The sequence below is a fragment of the Lissotriton vulgaris genome, chromosome 1_2 (genome assembly GCF_964263255.1).
Source record: "Lissotriton vulgaris chromosome 1_2, aLisVul1.2, whole genome shotgun sequence".
NCBI lineage: Eukaryota > Metazoa > Chordata > Amphibia > Caudata > Salamandridae > Lissotriton > Lissotriton vulgaris.
In genome coordinates this window covers 169187690-169211481 of record NC_141686.1, presented here as the reverse complement: position 1 = coordinate 169211481, position 23792 = coordinate 169187690, and the positions used below count along the sequence as shown (strand labels likewise).

The following is a 23792-nucleotide window of genomic DNA, read 5'->3' as shown; positions in this document are numbered from 1 at the left end:
AAGCGTGGTTGAGCCAGTCTTGGATGGAGACCATGCAGGAACGGCGTGGATCCTGGACTAGGAAATTCTAGAAGTTGAAAGGCCCGGATGTTTGGACGCTGGTGCAGATTATGCCAGAGCCTATTTCTGGCTCTGAGCTAGAGCCTATGCGTAAGGAGGTGAGGACATTACCCAACTCTGAAGCAAATGCCCCCTTGTCATTTAAGGTTCTTCTAGAAATTCTGGCAAAAGGCCAGTATGTGGATTGGGCAGGTAAAGGACTCAAAGTGCTATGAGTGTATATCACTTTCTTCCACATCTGACCAAGACATTGTAGGATGTCAAAATCAAATAGAAGAAAATGGCTGGAAAACTAACATTTGCCGGAAATGCTTTCAATATCAAAAGATGTAGAGTGAAGTGCGGCTGGTTGAAATGTGCAGATCTGTCAACAAATAGTTACAAATCCCTGAATAGGTTCAGAAATCCTCTTGCATACGCATGGGGAGGGGGGCGGGTCACACAGCAATCTCCAATAAAAGGCATTATTGGGTTGGCAGGATTGCTGTATTCAAGAGAAATAGCTTCCCTATTTTTGGTTTCGCCTACAGCTTACTTGCTTGGTCAGGAAAAGCTATGGATATAAACACAGCCATGACAGGGGCTTCGAGCTTGCCCATTACTTACCTTTACTTGGCATTGATTGGCTCCAACGTCACTCGTTTGCTTGCTTCATACTGGTTGGCGCCACCTCCTCCTTTCTCCAGGGCTTCAGTCTTCATCCCTACCATGGAGCAAGGATTATGTACTACTGCTTGTAGCAGTGTACTTCCACAGGGTCTTTCATACCACCACCACTCCACTGTACTTACCTTTAGCCGACTCATCCAGCAATTTTTGTTTTCCACACTCCTTCCCCTTTTGCCTCACCCCCAAAGTTTATGTAGGACAAACTAAACCCAGTTATTGGAGCTCTTTACATGACACAAGGGCATATCAGTTTTAGTTTTTTTAGGCAGATTAAGCGATTTGCCCAGAATCACAAGTTGAGCAGAGACTTAAACCTGGTTCTGCAGTTGGAATCTCTGGCCCGCAATGCCACAACCTTTCATTAGAGGAGAGGTTTGTGTGCCACCGGCGCTGTTTTATGGAATATTCACAGCGGCATGGGCTGCTGTGCAACATGCCTGAAAGTAAAATAAAAGAAAGTACTACGAGACCGTCAACGCTGGCCGCGTTTAAGTTCTTTGATTTTATTTAATTTGAGTCATGTTGCACAGCAGTTCCTACTGCTGTGCAACATCTTTAAAAAACATTAGACTATGCCAACAGGTCTCACATAGGTGAAACCGATTGTCTTTATCAATGCTTTTTTGTTACACATACCTTCTACTTCAATCCTATCCATCCAATCAAAAACAGGTGTCATCCAGAAACTGCTACTATAATATATAACACAGTGGAAGGCTTACTGGCTCTTAAAGTAACAGTTCCATTTTACAGCTCCGGAGAGTGCTGGTTATCAGGCTAAACTTGCTCTCCATTTCACTCATGTTTTTCAATGCAGTTTGGAGGTCATACGGCGGAATACGCTGCAAAGAAGTTTTCTCCAGTTCTATAATAGATCTACTTTCACGTTTGGTTTAGAGCGGGAATAGGATTTGGCACTTTTTGTTCTATGATTGAGGGGGGGTTCTATTATTGAGCCACTGTTTGACTATTAATGCAGATCCTACAACATAGAGTAATTAAGTTTGTGTCAAGACTTTAACAGTAATTTCTCATACTGCAGCAGCCTAAGCCTCAGACTGTCCTGTATAAGATGCCTTTAGGTTTGAAACATGCAATACACAAGGTGGTTGCAACAAAAAAAAAAAGTCTTACAAGTAGGAAGCTGGCTCTGTATATAATATACCAAAGTAAGATATAGTGGGCACAAAGTCCAGTGGATTCCCAAAGGCTTAGAGGTAAAAGTAGGTAATACCTTGCTCTCCATTTGTGGTAGTGTGGGCGAGCGGCTTTATCAGAGGATAGTGTTAAGCATTTGTTGTACACGCAGGCAAGAAATGTCACACTGAACTCAGACCAATTGTATGAAAATATTTGTTGTATTTTATTTTTAGAACCAAGACAGACTTGAGGCAGGAAAGAAATAGTATTTTTTGTGGTATGATACAGTTGAATGCAGTTGGCTTGGTTACAGGTAGGTCAAATGTTCAGAAACAGTTGGTTACTTCGCAATTACTTTTTAGATTACCTTTCAGATAACTTTCTACTCAGTGTGATATGCCTAGATATCACACTGGGACATTTCCTAGATAAAAGGCAAGTCAGTCAGTTTTGGTCAAAACAGTTTTAGGTTTTCATACAATTTATCTCCACACAAACTTATTTTTTTTTTACAGAAAAGCAGTCAATGCAATCCTATGGGAGAAAATGACATTATTAGTTCAAATGTAGTACTTGGTTGTGGGAGTTGTGTTTCTGAGAAGTAAGATATCAAATTTCCCAGTTTTCAGTAAAGCCATTATGGTGCTGTGGAGTTTGTTATGACAAACTCCCAGACCAGCTTTACTGCACTTACAAGGTCTAAGAATGTACTTGGACACTGTAGGGGCAGAGGGCTCATGCACCTGTACCCTCACCAGTGGCATAGTACACCCAGTTAGAGGGGTGGCAGACCTATGCCATAGGCAGTGGGTTGTAGTCATGGCAGACAGGGATGCCTGCCATGTCGACTCTTCATTTTGTTCTGCACCAAAACACGCGGCCTGCAAAGGCAGTGTGTGTGTTTGTGTGTCAGGGTACAAGGCCTCGAAGGTTGGCACAATATGTGCAGCAGCCCCTAGAGGCCCTCTTTGGTCACAGGGCCCTTGGTATCTTTCACAAGGAACTTACATGTGGCCAGAGAGTTGCCAATTGGGTGTGCAACATTAGCCCTGGGTACCTGGTTGGCAGCGAACAGTCAAAAGAGCATCAATATCAGGCAAAAAGTGCGGGCAACCATGCAAAAAGGGGCACTTTCCTACACTGCACACTGTATTCAAGTGGTTGTACTAGCACAAAGGAAAGAAAATGACAATTTAGCATGGAAGAAACTAGTATTAAGTTTGGTATGTGCTGTATTTATATGGGCCGCCTCAGCTGATCCAATTTACCGTTCCTACTAGGCTCTCAATCATTTGACCAAGTGTTCGAAGTTAAGAAGGCCATATTATGCTTGCTTCTCTGAGAATTAGATTAGCTAACAGCATACAAATTGGTGGACTCATAATTTTCCTCAATTTATTTATAAACTATGATTTTCAGGAAAATGTCATGAAAGAATGTAGGGTTTTTTATTCTGGAATTCTGAGTGGTCACTTTATTATTAACTAATACGCTCTTTTTATTTGTACAGAGCTTGTACAGTTTGATGCTCATATCTGTAGCTCATAGGAGAGGTCTCATTCACAGTGAAACCTTGCATTTAAAATCCAAACTCTTCTCTTCCCCAGTTACTCCCACTGATCAGTGCCAGAGTGTAAGTGCTCCCTATGTAAATTGTTATTCTGATTGGATATACATGTTTGGCATATTTTTATCACCATGAAGTCCCTAGTAAAGTGTACTGGGTGTGCCAGGGCTGGTGATGACAAATGCTACTAGTGGGCCTGCAGCACTGATTGTGCCACCCACAGGAGTAGCTCTAAAATGGTGTCTCGGGCTTGCCACTGCAGTGCCTATGGGCAGTTTAGAACTGCCATGACCTCCTGGTCAGTGTCCCCACTGACCAGGCCTAACCCTTCCCTTTTCGTGCACATCAGTCACCCCTATGGAAGGCCCAAGGCACCCCCCTGGGCAGGGTGCAGTGTATGTGAAAGGTAGAGCATGTGCTAGTGCAGGTGACATGCTCTGGTAGTGAATTACAGCCATTTTCGTTTTTCACTATTGTAAGGCTATCTTGCTCCATAGGTTAACATGGGGGATGCTGGCTACAGTGGTTAACAGCATTTCTTCCCATAGGAACAAGATAGGACATAAGTATCTAGTATCCCTGAACTCAGAATTTAATAATACATCTTTTAGGAAAGGTGGTTTTTAAATCCTGTGTTTGAGAACAGCACTTTTAGAAAGTTGCTGTTCTCTTGTATGACCCTTCTGTGTGCCTGGGCCTGTTTGTGTATTGACTGTCTGGTTTGTGAGTGACAGGGGCTGGGGAATTCCCCCAGAGGCTGGATGAGTCAGTACTAGGCTGAATGAAGCAATTGCAACCTGAGTGGTGGGAGGAGTTAGCACCTGGGCTGAATAGGGCTGTGCCTGCCTGCCACAATGCTGGCTCCACCTCCTGCTGGGCGGCTGAGGACCCTGTCCCTCACTCTGAAAGGAAAGATGCAGCCAGCAAAACAAAGTGCTCAGGATCCACCCAGAACTGGTTCAGACCGGGCTCAGGGCCCACATGCACAGAGAGAACAAAGACTTTAGGGGTATAAGTACAGGACCCCTGACAACAGAAAATTAGATCATCCTGGAAATCAAGAAGGAACCTCTGCCAAGGAGAAAGCTGACTCTGAAGAAGGAAGACTGTCCTGCTGTTGCTCTGCTGGACTGACCTGCTGTTGCTTTGCTGCCAAGGAGAGGGGAAGGACTTTGCTGTGAGCTGTGTCCCCTGTCTTGAAGGAATCTCCAAGGGCCTGAGAAGAGCTGGCTCCCTGTTTTTGAAGTCCCAGGAACAAAAGGACTTCACCCCCAGTTTCCCTGAACTCTACTGAGAGAGTTCTGTCCTTCCTAGAGTGCTTGATCCAGTTGTGGGGCCTCTGGAAGTTGTACCTGAGCTGGGAAGCTTGAAACTAAGCTTGAGAGACTTTTGAATCTGAAAAGTGTCGCATCGCTCGCTTGCGGAGCGCATCCGACAGTGCGAGAAGTTTCCAGCCGCTACGAAGGTCGAGATCAGCGCAGCGCCTGACGCCGCTGCCAGAGCCGTCGCATCCTTCGTTTGCGGGACGCACCAGACCGGTGCGGGAGAATCGAACATCGCTGCGAGTGTCGTCGCAGAGCCTGTCGTCGCTGGGAGAGATCGCCGCACCGCTTGCTTGCGGACCGCATCACGTCGCTGCGAACATAGTCGCAGAACCATCGCATCGAGGAGCTGCGAGAGAGAGGATCACCGCTGGACCGCGCATCGTCGCCCCGGAGATAGTCGCAGCCCCTACGAGATCGCATCGTACCTTTGAGAGAACAGACATCCTACGGAACCTACGCACCAGAATCCACGCAAGCGGCCTTCCTCCCCATACAGACCGGATTCGTCGCAACACGCCCGCTGCTGCAGCGGGGCTGTCGCATCGCCTCCCCAGGGTCTCAGGAGTAACGCATCGCTTGTTTCCACCGCACCAGCTTCCTGCTTGTGGAACTTTGTTGCATCTAAAAGGTACTGTGAGTAAACGGGACGCAACTGTGAACTTTTCACGCATCTGTGGATTATTTTAACGCAAACCTTAAGAACTCTTTTGAAAACATATTCTTGAACTGTGTATGTTGGATATTTGCTGTTTTGGTCTTGTGTAGTTTAGAATAAAATATCTTTATTTTCCTAAACTGTTGTGGAATCAGTTTGTGGTGTTTTCACTGTGTTACTGTGAGTGTTGGTACAAATACTTTACGCATTGCCTCTGGTTAGCCTAGACTGCTCAGGCCAAGCTACCTAGAGGGCGAGCAGGGGTTATCTAAGAGGGTTATCTCCTTGCCCTGACTAGAAGCAAGGGTCCCTATTTGGACAGTGGTACCTACCTCTGCCAACTAGTGACCCCCAGTTCTAACAGGACATCCAGTAACAACTGAATGACCCATTGTGTTATGAAAAACAGAATGTGGGACCTTCCAATTAACATGACATTTCTACTGGACGACTTGGTGTATATATGTATTTGAGGGTTGAGATCCTTCCCAAAGGGCACAAGGATCTCCCTTTTCCACTGGGAAGACCAATTGTTTATAGTATAGGCGGCCCAACACAGACTGTTGGAATTTGTAGGCATATTCTTGAAGCCCTGTGTCCAATCTTCTGTCTTTTATTAAGGACACAAAACAGATCTTGAGTTTAGTTACTGATATTGCATGCAAACCCGGTATGATAATGGTCGCACTGGATGTCGTAGCCTTATATACTAGCATGAGACCGGAATTAGAATATTAAGACACATGTTGGCTTTACGGCAAAAAAAAAAAGAAAGAAAAAAGGTCAGCAGGCATTGGAATACGGATTGTGATACTGAATAGATCAATGTAATTTAACATTGAATGTAGCCTGTGCGTGAGGCCGGAATATGAAATTACAGCTGTTTGGCACCATCTTGCTCAAGTAACAGCTGTAACAGGTCTCAGCTTCCTGGAATGGTATGTGAATTTCTCAATTTCCAATGTGCACATGTATGGACATCTATAAGGCAAGCAAGCCAAGCCTTTACTACCCCAAAAAAAAGCCAATGTAAAAACATGCATGCCCCTTGTCAAAGTCCTAACTTTACAAATGAGACACTGTTAAAAAGCAATGAGATTAATATGTAAACTGCACCGACTGTTGATCCAGATTGGTCTTAATGTGCCAATCTTGCTCTTCCGTGCTACATTTGTCAGATTGGTCTGTGCGGTTAGAAGTCTGCTCTTATGCAGAAGTTAATCTTCATAACGTGGTCTAATGCATTATAGTGGGTTGAGCCAGGGCTATACAAAAACCCAATAAAATATTTGAATTACCACCGATATCAGAAGGTGCAGAAGTGGCAAGTGGCTGCCACTGTTGGTGAAGAACTAAAGGAGTAGCCATAAAGCTATGTGCAATAAAATACCAATATGCGGTTTTCATAAATTAATCTGTAAAGTGCACTAAAATGTAAATGGGTACATTTGTGTATTCAATTACTCTTCCTGAAGACTGATTCTTCAATCATGTACAACTATTTGAAGTACACCACATACAACAAACAGAGTTAAGAGGTCAGAAAGCTAGGTCAGTTAGACAATTTTTTGCCTGGTGCCCATATTCACAAAGGTCAATGCTTCACTGAAAAAAATGTAATCTATGCCGTCCCTGGAAATTAATGCCAATAGATGACATACAACAGTGAGGAGTTAATTTGCTCAATGAGATTAAACCGTGCTCAATGTGCAGTGTCAGTTTTCTGAGGTAAAAAACATCACAAGAAAATTCGCATATAGCGTAGTTTTGTTCCATTTCTATGGGTAAATGTTTGTAAGGAAAGTAACTAACCAGACAAAAAAATAAACAAAATACCTGCAGAAGGTAGACGAAACATGTGTTTTCATGCGTCAGCATACACTTATATGATGTGGTTTCCCATGCAAGTAACTGCATTGTGAAAGAATAAATAGATCTGGCTGCATTAGATACACACATTTGGTTGTTGATTCTATAGGCATAGGTTTTAAATCATTTATACAAATACATAAAGTACAGACAAATTTAAAGCCACAACGTGAACTTCTGAACAGATTACCATATGCCAATGAATGACAAGCAAGATATTATGGACAAGAAAGCTTAAATGTTAAAAAGCAAAAATACAAATTTAATATAAATGTTGGTATCTCTAGCACTTGAGGAATAAAAAAAGTCATAACTTTAACTCTACATACAAATGCAAGTAAAAAAAATGTAAGTGTGTAAATAATCATGATGGGCCAGTCTTCTCATTAAAAGCGAAAAATTAAAGAGCGGCTATTAACTTCTAGACCCATCACCACAAACGGATCAATGGCAGTGAAAACTGGCCAAGCCAAATGCACTTGGGAGTACATAAACTACTTTGGCCTTACCACGTCCACAGTAGGGCTGCCCGGGTACAAACTCTACTGCGTTGACCCAGTCTTCAATGCATGGCACCGGCACAGTGTGTAGGGACTTTTCCACTTCAGCGACAGTTGTGCTCTGCTCTGCAGTTGTGCTCACTTCAGGACACGAGACCTGGTTCAACACTGGGACAGACGAATCCACAGAAGTCCTTCCATCAAGTACCAGCTCCTGGTCCTTTATATGCTCATATCTATCCAGTAAAAACACAGGCGATGAGAGCATGCAACCCGGCAGTCTTGGGAAAAAAGGAGGGGAAGTGGAATTATAGGATGTGAAGTGAGGAGAACACAAAAAAAAACACAACATGATCAGATTGGCAAGAAGCATGAAACAATGAAATGGGAAAAGGAACATCAGGAAAAGACGCGATGATACATAGGAGCAAACACAAGAAGAACAGCACACAGCATCCCATCAACAAGTGCTCAAATAGAAACCCTTCACGCAAGGATTGGGATTATGCAAAAAAGATGTCCCAAGTGAGCATAAACTCTGGAACATATGAAAGAGCAGTTCGAGGGCAGCAAATAATTTTATGGTTGTGCCAGAATTAACACATTAGTCTCATTTGGTACTTGCGATTAACAGAATGACTGTTGAAGACTCAAACAGCTGGGATATGTAACAAACGCACAAAGATATGTACAACCAAATGTACATCAGTGTTACCAGCTTCCTTCTGATGGATGGGTGTAGGTAAGCAATAGTTCTAGTTCTGAATATTTTGAACACAGATAGATTCCACGTAGGAAACTAAGATGCAATAGTCATGTTTGCTAAATATTGCAACAACAAATGGTACTGCAAATCTCATGAAACGTAGGTGTGATGTTGCTGAGAAAGCGGGGTCCCAGTAAACACAGAAAATTATTTATAAACCATCAAGAAAAGTCAATTATAAAGACAAGAAGGTCAGTCTGCTAACATTGTTTTTATTTACAATGTAGCTAAGCCACTTATTAGGGCAAACATACTAGATATAACATTTGCAATTTTAGTGAAGTGCCCTGGAAAAAGGGAGAGGGGAAATGTGCAGTGAGTGCAGGAAGGGTAAGTGACATAAAAACAAAGCCAAAGGCTACAATCAATCATAAACTTAGACTGATTCAGATTGTCCATGACCATAAGTTCAATAATAATACTACAAAATAACATGCTTCATATATGTGCTCATTAGCGTGATTGTTGGAATGAAGCTGAAAAACAAAAAAAGTCGACGTTTCAACCCCTGTTATGAAGGCAGGCTGAAATAGATCCCTTGCATTGGGGTCTTCATCAGGACGGGAGACAGGGACACAAACCTATTTAGTACAAAAAAGGGTTTTGTCATTAGGAACAAATCCACAGTGTTAAAATTAAAAGACTCAGCACATCAAAGTTAGAGAAAACAAGACATACCGAGGATGCTTGTTATCAAGGGCGGAGAGGGAACTAATACTCCCACAAGGCAGGGTTGGTGGAGCCAAGGCTGGAGGGCCTATCTCTGGTCTCAGGCACGACTGAAGGATAATTGAAGAAACGTCATTCTAAGTAGGGAGGAAATAATGCAATAAAGAAGCTGGTGCCAAGCGGTTTCAATGTTAACCAGACATGTTAAGTAAGTAAACTTACAATGGGCACCACTTATAATTCCAGATGGATTAAGTCGGTAACATCAAAGACCGTATAGTTAAAAAAGGGCCGCAGGATTGCATCAAATGAAATCTATATGGAAGGAAGGGAGAGGCCATCACTTATTGTGCCACATATCAGGGAGGCTTTAAGAGAAATTCAATCAGGCATGCCCGTGCCGAGTTGTTAGGCTCGCGTACCCCACTCTGAAAATTCATGCATACCTGTTTGGACAAACCTGCATCTGACATTAACAGAAAACGGTAGTCTCCATAGAAATAATTCGGTGAAAATGAATAACTGAATCAGCAATTGGAAGTCCCTAAGGAAGGAGAAAGAGGGAAAGACCATCACTATTCATGCCATATGTCAAGAGGACCGTAAGAGAAAAGGACAAGTTCAATCGGGCATACCGGTAACTAGTTGCAAGATGGAATCACCGAGCCTGATGGGAGTCTCCTAACTGGATATTCAAAAACGGCATCTGTCGTGACAGAAAACTGAGGTCTCAATTAGAAAAGTACGGAGATATTAAAGTCAGAAGGTGGGTTACCAACAGTAAGGTAAAAGGTGTACCTGTACTGAATGGAGTAAATCCGTGTATCATCAGCGGTCGCATAGCGGAGTTCGCATAGCGGAGTTCGCGTAGCGGAATCCGCCCAGGGAATGCAAACTATAGTTGCGGTCACGTGGTGTGATAGTCTCCAAAATAGAAGAGGGCAAAGCGTATAACGGATTGCGATGCTTAAGCAAGCGGCCATCATAGAGTGGCTGTTCGTGTTTAAATAAGGGCTGAAATTACTTAAGACATCGCAATGGTGATGACAGGGGAGCATGTAAAAATCGTTGTTGTATAAGATTTACAACATAAACATGTACACGATAATTCAAAATCAAAAACGGAGAGGGGAGGCATACCACAATTGAACAATGGACATAGCAAGTCAGTAAAGTCCGTTGACCATGGAAACATGTAATTATCACAATTATTTATAAAGGAAATACAGATTATCTGAAATTATACAGGAACCAGCCCCAAAGTATGGCGTACCTGTCACATGACGGTAAAGGCCAACCAGGCGTGGTAAAAAGATCTTGAATTGAAAATGTGCAATCATTAAACATAGAGTGATGTTGTATATTCAATATAGGCGTACATGTCGCAAGACGGTAAAGGCCCATAACAATTAAACACTTATTGCCTTATGTTATAACCCGCCATGTACCTCCATAAATCAAAATTAGCACAAATTCTAGGTAAATCACATAATTTATATCTTGCAGAGTGGGAGGCAGACCTCACTATCGGAGCAGCGCTAGCTGGGAAAAAGAACTGTCAAATTCATTGAGGCCATTGCTGATCGAATTAAAATGGAACATCCATTTGAGCTCCCTTACATTTAGGATCTCCGCAATGTTACCACCTCTGGGGCCAAGTGTCACCTGTTCTAAGATGACCCACTTGAAACTTTCTGGGGAGTGAGCTGCAGACTTGGAATGTTGCACAAGAGGTGCACCCTAAACTTCACAGCCAATCTTGCTCATATGTTGGAGAATACAGACTTTAGCTTTTTGTTGGGTCTGTCCAAAGTATATCAAGTCACATGGACACAGAATGGCATATATAATGTTAGTAGAATTACAGTTTGTGTGGGATCTCAGATGTTTTAATGTACAGATACTCGAACTCCTTTGTCTGTATGATTCTGTGGTTCGTTCCTTCCTACGACGTCCGCAAGATCCTACCCTGTCATCCATGTGGAACTTACCACCTATTGTGGGTCACTACCGGTGTGGGCACTGTAAGGCCTGTGACAGCACCATACAGACAAAGGAGTTCGAGTATCTGCACATTAAAACATCTATGAGATCCCACACCAACTGTAATTCTACTAACATTATATATGCCATTCTGTGTCCATGTGACTTGATATACATTGGACAGACCCAACAAAAAGCGGAAGTCCGTATTCTCCAACATATGAGCAAGATTCGCTGTGAAGTTCAGGATGCACCTCTTGTGCAACATTTCAAGTCTGCAGCTCACTCCCCAGAAAGTTTCAAGTGGGTCATCGTAGAACAGGTGACACTTGGCCCCAGAGGTGGTAACATTGCGGAGATCCTAAATGTAAGGGAGCTCAAATGGATGTTCCGTTTTAATTCGATCAGCAATGGCCTCAATGAATTTGACAGTTTTTTCCCAGCTAGCGCTGCTCCGATAGTGAGGTCTGCCTCCCACTATGCAACATATAAATCATGTGTTTTACCTAGAATTTGTGCTAATTTTGATTTATGGAGCTACATGGCGGGTTATAACATAAGGCAATAAGTGTTTAATTGTTATGGGCCTTTACCGTCTTGCGACAGGTACGCCTATATTGAATATACAACATCACTATGTTTAATGATTGCACATTTTCAATTCAAGATCTTTTTACCACGCCTGGTTGGCCATTACAGTCATGTGACAGGTACGCCATACTTTGGGGCCGGTTCCTGTATAATTTCAGATAATCCGTATTTCCTTTATAAATAATTGTGATAATTACATGTTTCCATGGTCAACGGACTTTACTGACTTGCTATGTCCATTGTTCAATTGTGGTATGCCTCCTCTACGTTTTTGAATTATCGTGTACATGTTTATGTTGTAAATCTTATACAAAAACGATTTTTACATGCTCCCCTGTCATCACCATTGCGATGTCTTAAGTAATTTCAGCCCGTATTTATACACTAACAGCCACTCTATGATGGCCACTTGCTTAAGCATCGCAATCTGTTATACGCTTTGCCCTCTTCTATTTTGGAGACGATCACACCAAGTGACCGCAACTATAGTTTGCATTCCCTGGGCGGATCAGGCTACGCGAACTCCGCTTTGCGACCGCTGATGATACACGGATTTACTCCATTCAGTGCAGGTACACCTTTTACCTTACTGTTGGTAACCCACCTTCTGACTTTAATATCTCCGTACTTTTCTAATTGAGACCTCCGATTTCTGTCACGACAGATGCCGTTTTTGAATATCCAGTTAGGAGACTCCCATCAGGCTCGGTGATTCCATCTTGCAACTAGTTACCGGTATGCCCGATTGAACTTGTCCTTTTCTCTTACGGTCCTCTTGACATATGGCATGAATAGTGATGGTCTTTCCCCTCTCTCTCCTTCCTTAGGGACTTCCAATTGCTGATTCAGTTATTCATTTTCACCGAATGATTTCTATGGAGACTACCGTTTTCTGTTAATGTCAGATGCCGGTTTGTCCAAACAGGTATGCATGAATTTTCAGAGTGGAGTACGCGAGCCTAACAACTCGGCACGGGCATGCCCGATTGAATTTCTCTTAAAGCCTCCCTGATATGTGGCACAATAAGTGATGGCCTCTCCCTTCCTTCCATATAGATTTCATTTGATGCAATCCTGCGGCCCTTTTTTAACTATACGGTCTTTGATGTTACCGACTTAATCCATCTGGAATTATAAGTGGTGTCCATTGTAAGTTTACTTACTTAACCTGTCTGGTTAACATTGAAACCGCTTGGCACCAGCTTCTTTATTGCATTATTTCCTCCCTACTTAGAATGACGTTTCTTCAATTATCCTTCAGTCGTGTCTGAGACCAGAGATAGGCCCTCCAGCCTTGGCTCCACCAAGCCTGCCTTGTGGGAGTATTAGTTCCCTCTCCGCCCTTGAGATCAAGCATCCTCGGTATGTCTTGTTTTCTCTAACTTTGATGTGCTGAGTCTTTTAATTTTAACACTGTGGATTTGTTCCTAATGACAAAACCCTTTTTTGTACTAAATAGGTTTGTGTCCCTGTCTCCCGTCCTGATGAAGACCCTAATGCAAGGGATCTATTTCAGCCTGCCTTCATAACAGGGGTCGAAACGCCAACTGTTTTTTTTGTTTTTCAGCTTCATTCCAACAATCACGCTAATGAGCACATATATGAAGCATGTTATTTTGTAGTATTATTATTGAACTTATGGTCATGGACAATCTGAATCAGTCTAAGAGTTTTTGATTGATAGTAGCCTTTGGCTTTGTTTTTATGTCACTTACCCTTCCTACACTCACTGCACATTTCCCCTCTCCCTTTTTCCAGGGCACTTCACTAAAATTGCAAATGTTATATCTAGTATGTTTGCCCTAATAAGTGGCTTAGCTACATTGTAAATAAAATCGATGTTAGCAGACTGACCTTCTTGTCTTTATAATTGACTTTTCTTGATGGTTTATAAATAATTTTCTGTGTGTTTACTGGGACCCCTCTTTCTCAGCAATATACAAATCCAGGTCCCAGTGACGTTACTGGGTGAACCCCCCTTTTTGCAACGTAGGTGTGATGGACACAAAGGGGAAATTAGGTTTCCTCATCACATCATTCCACAACATTGACAATTATTAGAATTGGCTATTACAATGTCCTTGCAATCAAAGAAAATCAGAAACAGACATACGGCACTCAAAAGAACATCTTCAACGCCGTGATTTAATACTAGAGATCTATAAATCACTACCTCTAGCTAAACCAAATTGTCAATCCAATCATTTTAATTTTGTAATGAGTATTCTTTCCAGGCCCACCATTCCCCATACATCACTCCCTTCAACTTCAGGGAGAACTATGCATGGATAGTTTTCAAGCTTTGCTATTCTTCGTGCCATTAGCATACGCTTCAATCATTAACAAGCACTGGCAATGTCTGCTTACAAATTAAAATGCATTGTGGTCAGAGATTAGTTTAGGCACTCAATAAGTCATCAGACACGTAGAGTCTCCTCTCTGCACTCATTCATCTATTCACTGACCCATTCTTGCAGTCACTCTGACAAAAGTAATGAAGTACACAGTAGAAAAATGAAAAGATGCTGCTGTCTAAGCACATTATGCTTACGGTTGCAATAAGGAAAACTAAACACAAACTGGTCTCGGTCTTGAAGTGGTATTGTAAATAGTCTATTGAGGTCTTAAACTTTCAGCACAGTTGCCACATTTAGAACCACGTTTAGCCATCTTGGAGTGGTAAAACAATGATATACTATGGACAAAAAGCATTCCATAATGGTCGCCTGGTTTTGAGGAGTGGCCATTAGAGATGTGCTTGTCCTCTCAAGGTCCCCTGTTAGTTCACACTAGATTGGTGTTCTGTATTAGTATCAGAGGTTGGCAGTATTGAATGCCATGGAAGATTAAGACGGAACTTGGGATAGGTGCATTTTATCCACACACGTCTTAATCCTCTAGGTAAAGATTTCAGAGAGACAGCCTTTATATACAGGCCAATATTGCAGATGATGGCAGCCACCTTATATAGATATGCTAATTTAATGGGAAAAATACAAAAAAAATTCTTCCATTCCCAAGTCGGACACAAACATACTTCTTGTACGTCCCAGTCAAGATGCCTGGTAGAGACTTTAATTATAAGGAACTCAGGCTAGACCTTTACGAAGGAGAACCAGTAACCCCAGAGGAGAACAGGCACAAAATGTCCAATGCATCTATGATAGAATCATGCTGTCATCACACCAGTCCCTGGCAAAAGTCACAATAGCAACCCTCACTCAAAAAGAACAAAGTCTTTCAGCACGCAGCTCTCATGCTGCCAAAATAAGAATACGGAGTACCTGCAAAGTGAACTTGCAAGATTGTCAATACTGAAGGAAAAAGCAATGGCAAAGCCAGCTTAAGCATCAGAGTAAGACTTTGTAATTCATAGCACCCGAGTTAAAGGGTATAGTGTTAGCACCTTCTATGGTTTATACAACTATTCAAACACCTGCTATCCATCATATTAACACCCTGCACACTTACAGTAAATTCAAAACACTGCCATTAGATCAGCTTATGGTCTCTGTAATTTTTTGAGTTCTCTTTTCTTTGAGTTTTAAGCACAAAAATACAAAGATATACTTAACGAAACATTACCACTTATGAATTTAAGGTTCATACACACATTTGTCAATGAAATAACAGTAACCCTGTTCCCATTCCTGTGTTCATGGTCTCAATAAATTTGAGCAGGTCGCAGAGGTCAGGCACAGGTTGCACTGGCTGTCATCTCACTCTCAGTGGGTAATTCACAATTTATTTATTTATTTATATGCTTATATAGCGCAGGAATTCGACCCCCGAAGGGGTATCTCCGCGCTTTTGTTCATACCAAAGCAATATCCAGAGAAAAGATCAGGCAGTAAAGGATGTCTACATGGGCAGGAACAGGTGTGTCTTTAAGCATTTCCTAAAGGCAGCTAAATTAGGATTTTGCCTAAGGGTAAGAGGCAGGGAGTTCCATAAAGTGGGGCCTCGGCACGAGAGGGCTCTGCCTCCCTGTCTTTCCTTCTTAATCCGTGGTACATGTAACAAGGATTGGGTTTGAGAACGCAAAGAGCGACCAGGCTCATAGGGTCTGAAAATTTCGGATAGGTACTTAGGGCCAGTGCCCGACAGGAATTTATAGATTATACAACATATCTTGAACTTCACCCTCTGACGAATTAGGAGCCAGTGAAGTTTGTTCAATAAAGGACGTGAGGGGGTTCTGGGTGGCACATTCAAGATTAGTCTGGCCGCTGTATTTTGAGCTACCTGTAGTCTGCTTAATTGTTCTTCATTGGTGGAGATGAGCAGCCCATTACAGTTGTCCAGTCTACTGATTACCAGTGCCTGGACTAAAGTTTTCCTATGACAGTCTGCTAGATAGGGGAAACCCCTTCTCAAAAGTCCAATGACCCCAAAGCAGGATCCAGTCACCTGATTAAACTGGTCTTTAAGTATCAGGGACTGGTCAAGTCGGACCCCGAGGTTTTTTACCACCTCTTTGGGGATGGGGACAGGGCCTAGTTCGGAGGGACACCATTCAGGTGACCATAAGAGTGGGGCCTCTCCGAAGAGCATGACTTCTGTCTTACCCACATTGCATTGTAGGCAGTTAGAGGTCATCCAATGGGATATCGCTCTCATCCCAGCAGCAAAGGTATTTTTAACTGCTGGCGTTAGTGTCTGTAAGGGAAACAGCAGTTGAGTGTCATCTGCGTATGATATTGGTGTGAACCCAAATTCTCACAATTTCAGCCAAAGGGGCCACATACACATTGAACAATGTGGGGCTTAGGCATGAGCCCTGTGGAACCCCCTTGGTGAGCTCCCTGGAGATGGAAAGATGGGAGCCCAGTCGAACACATTGTGAGTGGCCAGTAATGAAGCTTTCTAGCCAGGCTAACGCAGTTCCTCCTATTCCTACCCTCTTCAGACGACTGATAAGAATATCATGAGACACCGTGTCGAAGGCAGCAGACAAATGCACTTTTCGGATTTGTGTAGCCATTAGATCTCACATCTGAAAATATAAAAACCCCACGTTCCATACGATCCTCTTCCAAAAATCTCAGTCCCCAGCGAATTAGCACCAAACCCATTTATAAGAGTAGTCTGTCTTGAATTAGTTTGCTCTCTGCCTGTAAAATATGAGCTAGTATTCTAGCTTGTTCCTTTCTCTGTTTGTACTGCCCTTTTAGAGTAAAAATGTCTGTTGGCTAACAATGCAGTTTATAAATACTACTATTCATTCAAAGCCAATGGTACTCATCAAATGTCTTTATTCGGTTTCATAATCAAGAAAACCATAAAAGGACAATATAAATACTAAGATAAAGTAGTGTGATGCAATCTCAAGAACAAGTCTTCGCAGGTACAAGACTCACGTAATAAATACAAGGCGCTTCAAAAATACCAAACACCAATATGTTGGAGTAAAACTACTAAACACAATACGTTTGAGACATACCCCAGTCCGCGCCATAATTGCTAAACAAGTACAAGGGACCAAAAAATAAAAATGTTCTTTATCTTTAAGGACCCCCTTATATAATGAGTCCCCCCTCCTTAACCCATATTTTTAACCATAGAGACAGCGGGCTAAAAGCTATCTGGTCTGTGATATAGGGCATGCCCAACTCTCCGGGGCAATGAAAAAAAGCGCCTTGAGACCTTCTTGGTGATAAGCGTGCTATACACAGACCCCCCCAGGATATAGTGGCATGGATTAGCAAATTTAGCGGCACAAAAATGGAAATTTAGAGGCACAAATATGGAAATTTAGCGGCAATTTTGCGGCATTATATTTGGCCATTTTTCCTACAACAAACAGATATCTTAGTTTTTTGGTTATTTAACAACTTGAAGCTACGTATATTTGGTTTATTTACAATGTAGACTTTGTTTCCCTCGAAAAGTAAAAGACTGCCCGTCAGCAGTCCAGGGCAGCAAAACAGCGTTACAAGCGTCCCGCGTTGCATGGGGGGGTTAGAACCGTCGTCCCACCAGGAGCTACCAGCATCATTCACGGGAGGACAGCAGAAACTGTCCTGCTTAGGACGTCTGAAGGTTTGCCCAGCGATAGAATGGGATGGAGTTTCTTCAGGGGGAGATGCTGGAGTTTGGAGGTTCATCACTCAACAATCATTTGCACCCTCAGCTCTTCCTCAAGACCAGCGACGGTGCACTACAGCAACTCACTCTATACTGGAATTCACACTCCAACCAAACACTTAAGTTCAGCTGCTGCATTTAAAATGAAGTTGTAAAGACAGAGAAATTAGTTTTTTGGTGCAAATCTGGCTAGTTTTGGAACACGTAGGGCCTCAAGAATGCTGCGTTATGGAGTGGGAGCTGTGACAGCCTGCCCCTTCCCCCTTCCCTTTCAAGGAGAGGCACCACAAGGTCGGCAGTAACGGTTCAGAAATGGTTGGTTTAAAAAAAAAAAAAAAGAAAAAGAAGTACGGGAACTGCTTTGCTGTTCCTCATAGATTCCGCCCACTTCTACCTCTGGGTACATTGTAATTCCAAATTGTAGTATCCAGACATCTGTAATTGGGATTATCCTGACATCTGCATTCTTTTATTTCTTTGATAGCATTTCCATTTCTTCTTGCTGCACTCCACCCAGAGGTGGACGAGCCACTGAAAGGGAGAGTCAGGCTTGAGCCCGATGCCTCACTCTGGCTGAGCTAGAGGTCCTCTTGGGTTCTGGAGCCCGAGATCCGAACTTTAAAATGTTTTCTGCCTACCACCCACGCTCTAACTGAATACTCCAAGATGAGAACATTATCCTTTGATGTAAAATAGGAAAAGGAAATACTTACTCAATGTCTGAATGGCACAATGTGGAATCAGGAAACCTAGAACTTTTCCTGCCTTCCCTGCTTGACCAAACTGGGATGTGATCCTAGACAAATTTTATTTCACTGTGCCTCCTATTTTCTTTATTGCATTTAAGAGTGCTTTGAAATACATGAGTTCAAGGTGTGTACTATCTTGTGTCGGATTGAAAGACTATAATGTTGCTCCATGAAAGAATCAAGGCCACCTACATGGTACACATGGCAACTGACTAGCCTTTTAATTCACTAATGGCAACGCAGTCATGGGGGCCAGGGGGCATGACCATTTTGAAGTTCATGTTTAATAAATCCCTCGCAATGCAGTGATATCATCTGATGTACTACGTTGAAACACTTATATCTGCTAAAGAAATGCACTCTTTGGAATGTTGAAGTGCAGGAGCACTTAAAACCCAGACAGAGAGTCGGCTCGGCTCTTGCAATTAATTTGGTTGTAAATGTGTTGTGCCTCGCCCGCCCGCCCCTTTGTGCGACTATGACGTTGAAATCTGCAATGATTTGTATCCACAGCCTGCCCAACGTGATGCATATTTACTACCCACGCCCATAGCCTTATTAATGCAATAGCAAACTATAAAACCCAAGGAACGAAACACAGAAGGAAGGGAAATCCATTCTGAAAGGGTCATCGGAACAACACTGGCAAAATGACAATGTAACTGTTCAGTAGTGTTCAAAAGCGTCTAAGACTGAGCCCCGTGTATGCATTTATTAAGTGTGGGCTGTTTTCAAGACCACAGGACATGATGCCGGACTTTCCATCAGAAGGGGCTCCTAGGTGCAATATGCAAAGACCTATTCAGATGAGACAAATGCAGTTGCGGTCCCCGGTGATTGAGTTTCTATTTAATGATTATGGCCTAACTGTGTCCCATCGTGACTGCAGCTGCACCGCGCCGTGTCACCCACACAAACCGAGGCAAATGGGAAGGCGGATGGCCTGCTTAATTACTCGCTCTTTAGGGTTAATCCTCCTGTGTAGCAGCACCGCCCGGCCATCCACTGGGACATTAACACCCCGTCTGGACTCACAATACCAGGCCGTTCATGGCTACCGGACTCAGACTCACAATACAGACCCCCCCCAGGATATAGCGGCATAGCGGCATGCATTTGCTTTTGTAACAATGCAGCGATTTCTACAAAAGTGCCGATTTCGCTGGCACTTTAGTAAAAATCGCTGCATTTTTACAAAAGTGACGATTTCGCGATTTTTTTGCCCCCGATTTATGAAATCAAATGCGGATGACAGATCCATAAAAGCCAGGAAGATGGTACCTCTTCGAACAACTGTATTTACTAGAGATTAAAAAGAGGTTCAGAGATTGTTCAATCGTAGAATGGCCAGGGCGAAACCCATAATGGGCACCCGACAATGTTATTATCGGACGCCCATGTCGATAACCTATCCAGCAGTATTCTACTGACCACTTTTACAACTGAGTCCATCAAAGAGATCGGCCTGTAACAATTAGTGCTGTCCCTATCCCCCTTTTTAAAGGCTGGCACAATGATGGAAGTTGCCAATGAGGACGGGGTGCCAAGCCTAGCAATTGCGTTGATAACAGAGTAAGTACCAGAGCCTAAAGTGCCACATCTGCCAGAAAAAAAGTCAGGTGGGATACAATCAGTGCCCGGGGCCTTGTTACGTGTCAGACCAGTAATACCACGCCTTACTTCTTCCAAGACTAGTTTTTTAGGGATACTCCCAATTTTACGTGAGGCGGATGGAGCAATGTCTCCCTTAAACATGCCCTCAAAATGACAGACCAATTAATTTTCAGTGATGTTCGCTTCAAAAACGTTAGTGGCATTTTCTCCTAGGATAGGGCTGTTTATAATGCTCCAGAACTTGGCACTATACTGATAAGTAGAGGCTACCATGAGGTTACTCCATGCTTCTGCCTTCAGTGCATCCCTGCAGTTGGTAAGGGCTAGTTTATACTGCTTTCTACGGATTTTGACCAGCACAGCATTCCTCGGGGAGGCATGAAGAGCTAGTTTCTGCCTCCTAGCTGTAAGCGAACAGTCTGAGTTGAACCATCTGTGTCCCCTCTCCCTGTGATCTTCCTAGGATGGGCAGTCAATAGGTCAACAACAGATCGGGAAATTGTTCTGAAGGCACAGATGATACTCATCTGACTCCAACTTCACATTCTGACATATCTGAAATTATACTTGGGGCATCTCTGATAAAGACCTACACAAGGCATCTGGAATAATCTGCCCCATCTAAGAAGTCTTACTCCATCTGTTGCCTGTAAAACCCCTCCCTCCGATAGTCTGACTTAGGATCTAAGGAGGGCCAAATATCTTTGATACACAAGTGGTTATGATTGTTATATTAGCCAGTAGTTATAGCGAACTCTGAAATCAAGTAATATGGGGGGGTGGGGGGGGGGGGGGGGGGTTTGGAGGTTAAAATAAAAACAAATGAGGGCTCCCAACCCAGCCCCTTAAATGTTGGGATGAGATATCGGCTGTACGGGGTTAGTTTCTCTATAGTGAATTGTAAGTCCAGGTCGCAATTCAATGCATTTGATTACTCCCCCCAACTGCTAGGTGCAAAATGCACACCGTCTACCAGAGGACAAGAGGACTCTTCGCTAGCCCATGGTCCCCCCTGCCTTGGGGCACCGCATAAGTGTGAGAAAGTTCCTTGCCAGAACTATGTTACCAGGTTTACTAGACAAAACCTTGCCATTCACTACAAATGAGCATAGGCGGGTGACATTACACACCTGGGGAGAAAAGATGTGGTAATGTAGGAGTTCAAAAGGTGTATCCTGTGAGACCCTGAGACAAAGGATAACTCTTGGAGAAAAATATTTATCAGCATCTAATACCACAAAGTCACCTCATAGACCAAGAGATACATAAGTGGAAAGACCCCCCCCTCTTGGACGCCCTGCCCTTGACAGAGTTGCAGGGATAATAAAAAGCTTAAAGCCCTCCAAGAAGTAGGTATTGTCAACAGTCCATGTCTCTTGGAGACAAATATCCTATTTTTAGGTCTTGGCCTAGCGTACACTGCGCAGCAGTGTCGCGCAGACGAGAATTAATGTTTTAGTGTGGGGGCTTGAACCCGCCCCTCTTCTCCATTAGCTGGGTTCCTAAACGGAGGCCAGCCATTGGAGGAGAGGGGCATCACTCCGTTGAAGCCCCGTCCTTTTCGGATTCGGGGGCCTGTTTTTGCAGTTCGCCGTGACGTCAGTCACTCAACTGCAAAAACCACGCCCGAATGCGAAAATGGCACCGCTTTTGTGACGCCATTTCTGCCCGACCGCCGCAAGATGTCGAGAAGCTGCAAAGTCCTCCGGTGAGTGCCTGCCCCCTCGTTGCTCGTGCTTGCTGTCCTGCCCCCCCCACCTCGTTGCTTGTGCTTTCTGTCCTGCCCCCCCTTGTTGCTTGTGCTTGCTGTCCTGCCCCCCCTCGTTGCTCGTGCTTGCTGTCCTGCCCCCCCTCGTTGCTCGTGCTTGCTGTCCTGCCCCCCCTCGTTGCTCGTGCTTGCTGTCCTGCCCCCCCTCGTTGCTCGTGCTTGCTGTCCTGCCCCCCTCGTTGCTTGTGCTTGTTGTCCTGCCCCCCCCTCGTTGCTAGTGCTTGCTGTGCTCCCCCCCTCGTTGCCAGTGCTTGCTGTCCTGACCCCCCTCGTTGCTAGTGCTTGTTGTCCTGCCCTCCCCTCGTTGCTAGTGCTTGTTGTCCTGCCCTCCCCTCGTTGCTAGTGCTTGCTGTCCTGCCCCCCTCGTTGCTCGTGCTTGCTGTCCTGCCGCCCCCTCGTTGCTCGTGCTTGCTGTCCTGCCGCCCCCTCGTTGCTTGTGCTTGCTGTCCTGCCCCCCCCTCGTTGCTTGTGCTTGCTGTCCTGCCCCCCCCTCGTTGCTTCGTCCTGCCCCCCTCGTTGCTTGTGCTTGCTGTCCTGCCCCCCCTCGTTGCTCGTGCTTGCTGTCCTGCCCCCCTCGTTGCTTGTGCTTGCTGTCCTGCCCCCCCCTCGTTGCTTGTGCTTGCTGTCCTGCCACCCCCTCGTTGCCAGTGCTTTGTCCTGCCCCCCCCCATTGCCAGTGCTTTCTGTCCTGCCCCCCGTTGCTCGTGCTTTTTATCCTGCCCCCCCTCGTTGCTCGTGCTTGCTGTCCTGCCCCCCTCGTTGCTTGTGCTTGCTGTCCTGCCCCCCTCGTTGCTGTCCTGCCCCCCTCGTTGCTTGTGCTTGCTGTCCTGCCCCCCTCGTTGCTTGTGCTTGCTGTCCTGCCCCCCTCGTTGCTTGTGCTTGCTGTCCTGCCCCCCTCGTTGCTTGTGCTTGCTGTCCTGCCCCCCTCGTTGCTTGTGCTTGCTGTCCTGCCCCCCCCTCGTTGCTTGTGCTTGCTGTCCTGCCCCCCCTCGTTGCTTGTGCTTGCTGTCCTGCCCCCCCCTCGTTGCCAGTGCTTTGTCCTGCCCCCCCTCGTTGCTCGTGCTTTCTATCCAGCCCCCCCTCGTTGCTCGTGCTTGCTGTCCTGCCCCCCTCGTTGCTTGTGCTTGCTGTCCTGCCCTCCCCTCGTTGCTAGTGCTTGTTGTCCTGCCCTCCCCTCGTTGCTAGTGCTTGCTGTCCTGCCCCCCCCTCGTTGCTTGTGCTTGCTGTCCTGCCGCCCCCTCGTTGCCAGTGCTTTGTCCTGCCCCCCTCATTGCCAGTGCTTTCTGTCCTGCCCCCTCGTTGCTCGTGCTTTCTATCCTGCCCCCCTCGTTGCTCGTGCTTGCTGTCCTGCCCACCTCGTTGCTTGCTTGCTGTCCTGCCCACCTCGTTGCTCGTGCTTGCCGTCCTGCCCCCCTCGTTGCTTGTTGTCCTGCCCCCCCTTCGTTGCTTGTGCTTGCTGTCCTGCCGCCCCCTCGTTGCCAGTGCTTTGTCCTGCCCCCCCTCATTGCCAGTGCTTTCTGTCCTGCCCCCTCGTTGCCAGTGCTTTCTGTCCTGCCCCCTCGTTGCTCGGGCTTTCTATCCTGCTGCCCCCTCGTTGCTTTTGCTTGCTGTCCTGCCGCCCCCTCGTTGCTTGTGCTTGCTGTCCTGCCCTCCCCTCGTTGCTAGTGCTTGTTGTCCTGCCCTCCCCTCGTTGCTAGTGCTTGCTATCCTGCCCCCCTCGTTGCTCGTGCTTGCTGTCCTGCCGCCCCCTCGTTGCTTGTGCTTGCTGTCCTGCCCCCCC

The 23792-nt window shown here is 44.8% G+C and overlaps 1 protein-coding gene across 2 annotated transcripts in view; it reads right to left on the bottom strand.

Moving 5' to 3' along the window:
* Positions 1 to 23792, bottom strand: part of MKRN1 (makorin ring finger protein 1) — a 153731-nt gene that overhangs the window by 115488 nt on the left and 14451 nt on the right. The window contains exon 3 of one of the 2 annotated variants that reach the window (XM_086953052.1): positions 7795 to 8021. In XM_086953052.1, coding sequence (XP_086809178.1) covers positions 7795 to 8021 — 227 coding nt within the window. Of the gene's footprint in view, positions 1 to 7794; positions 8067 to 23792 lie in introns of both variants that reach the window. The other variant, XM_086953051.1, reaches the window with a different exon arrangement.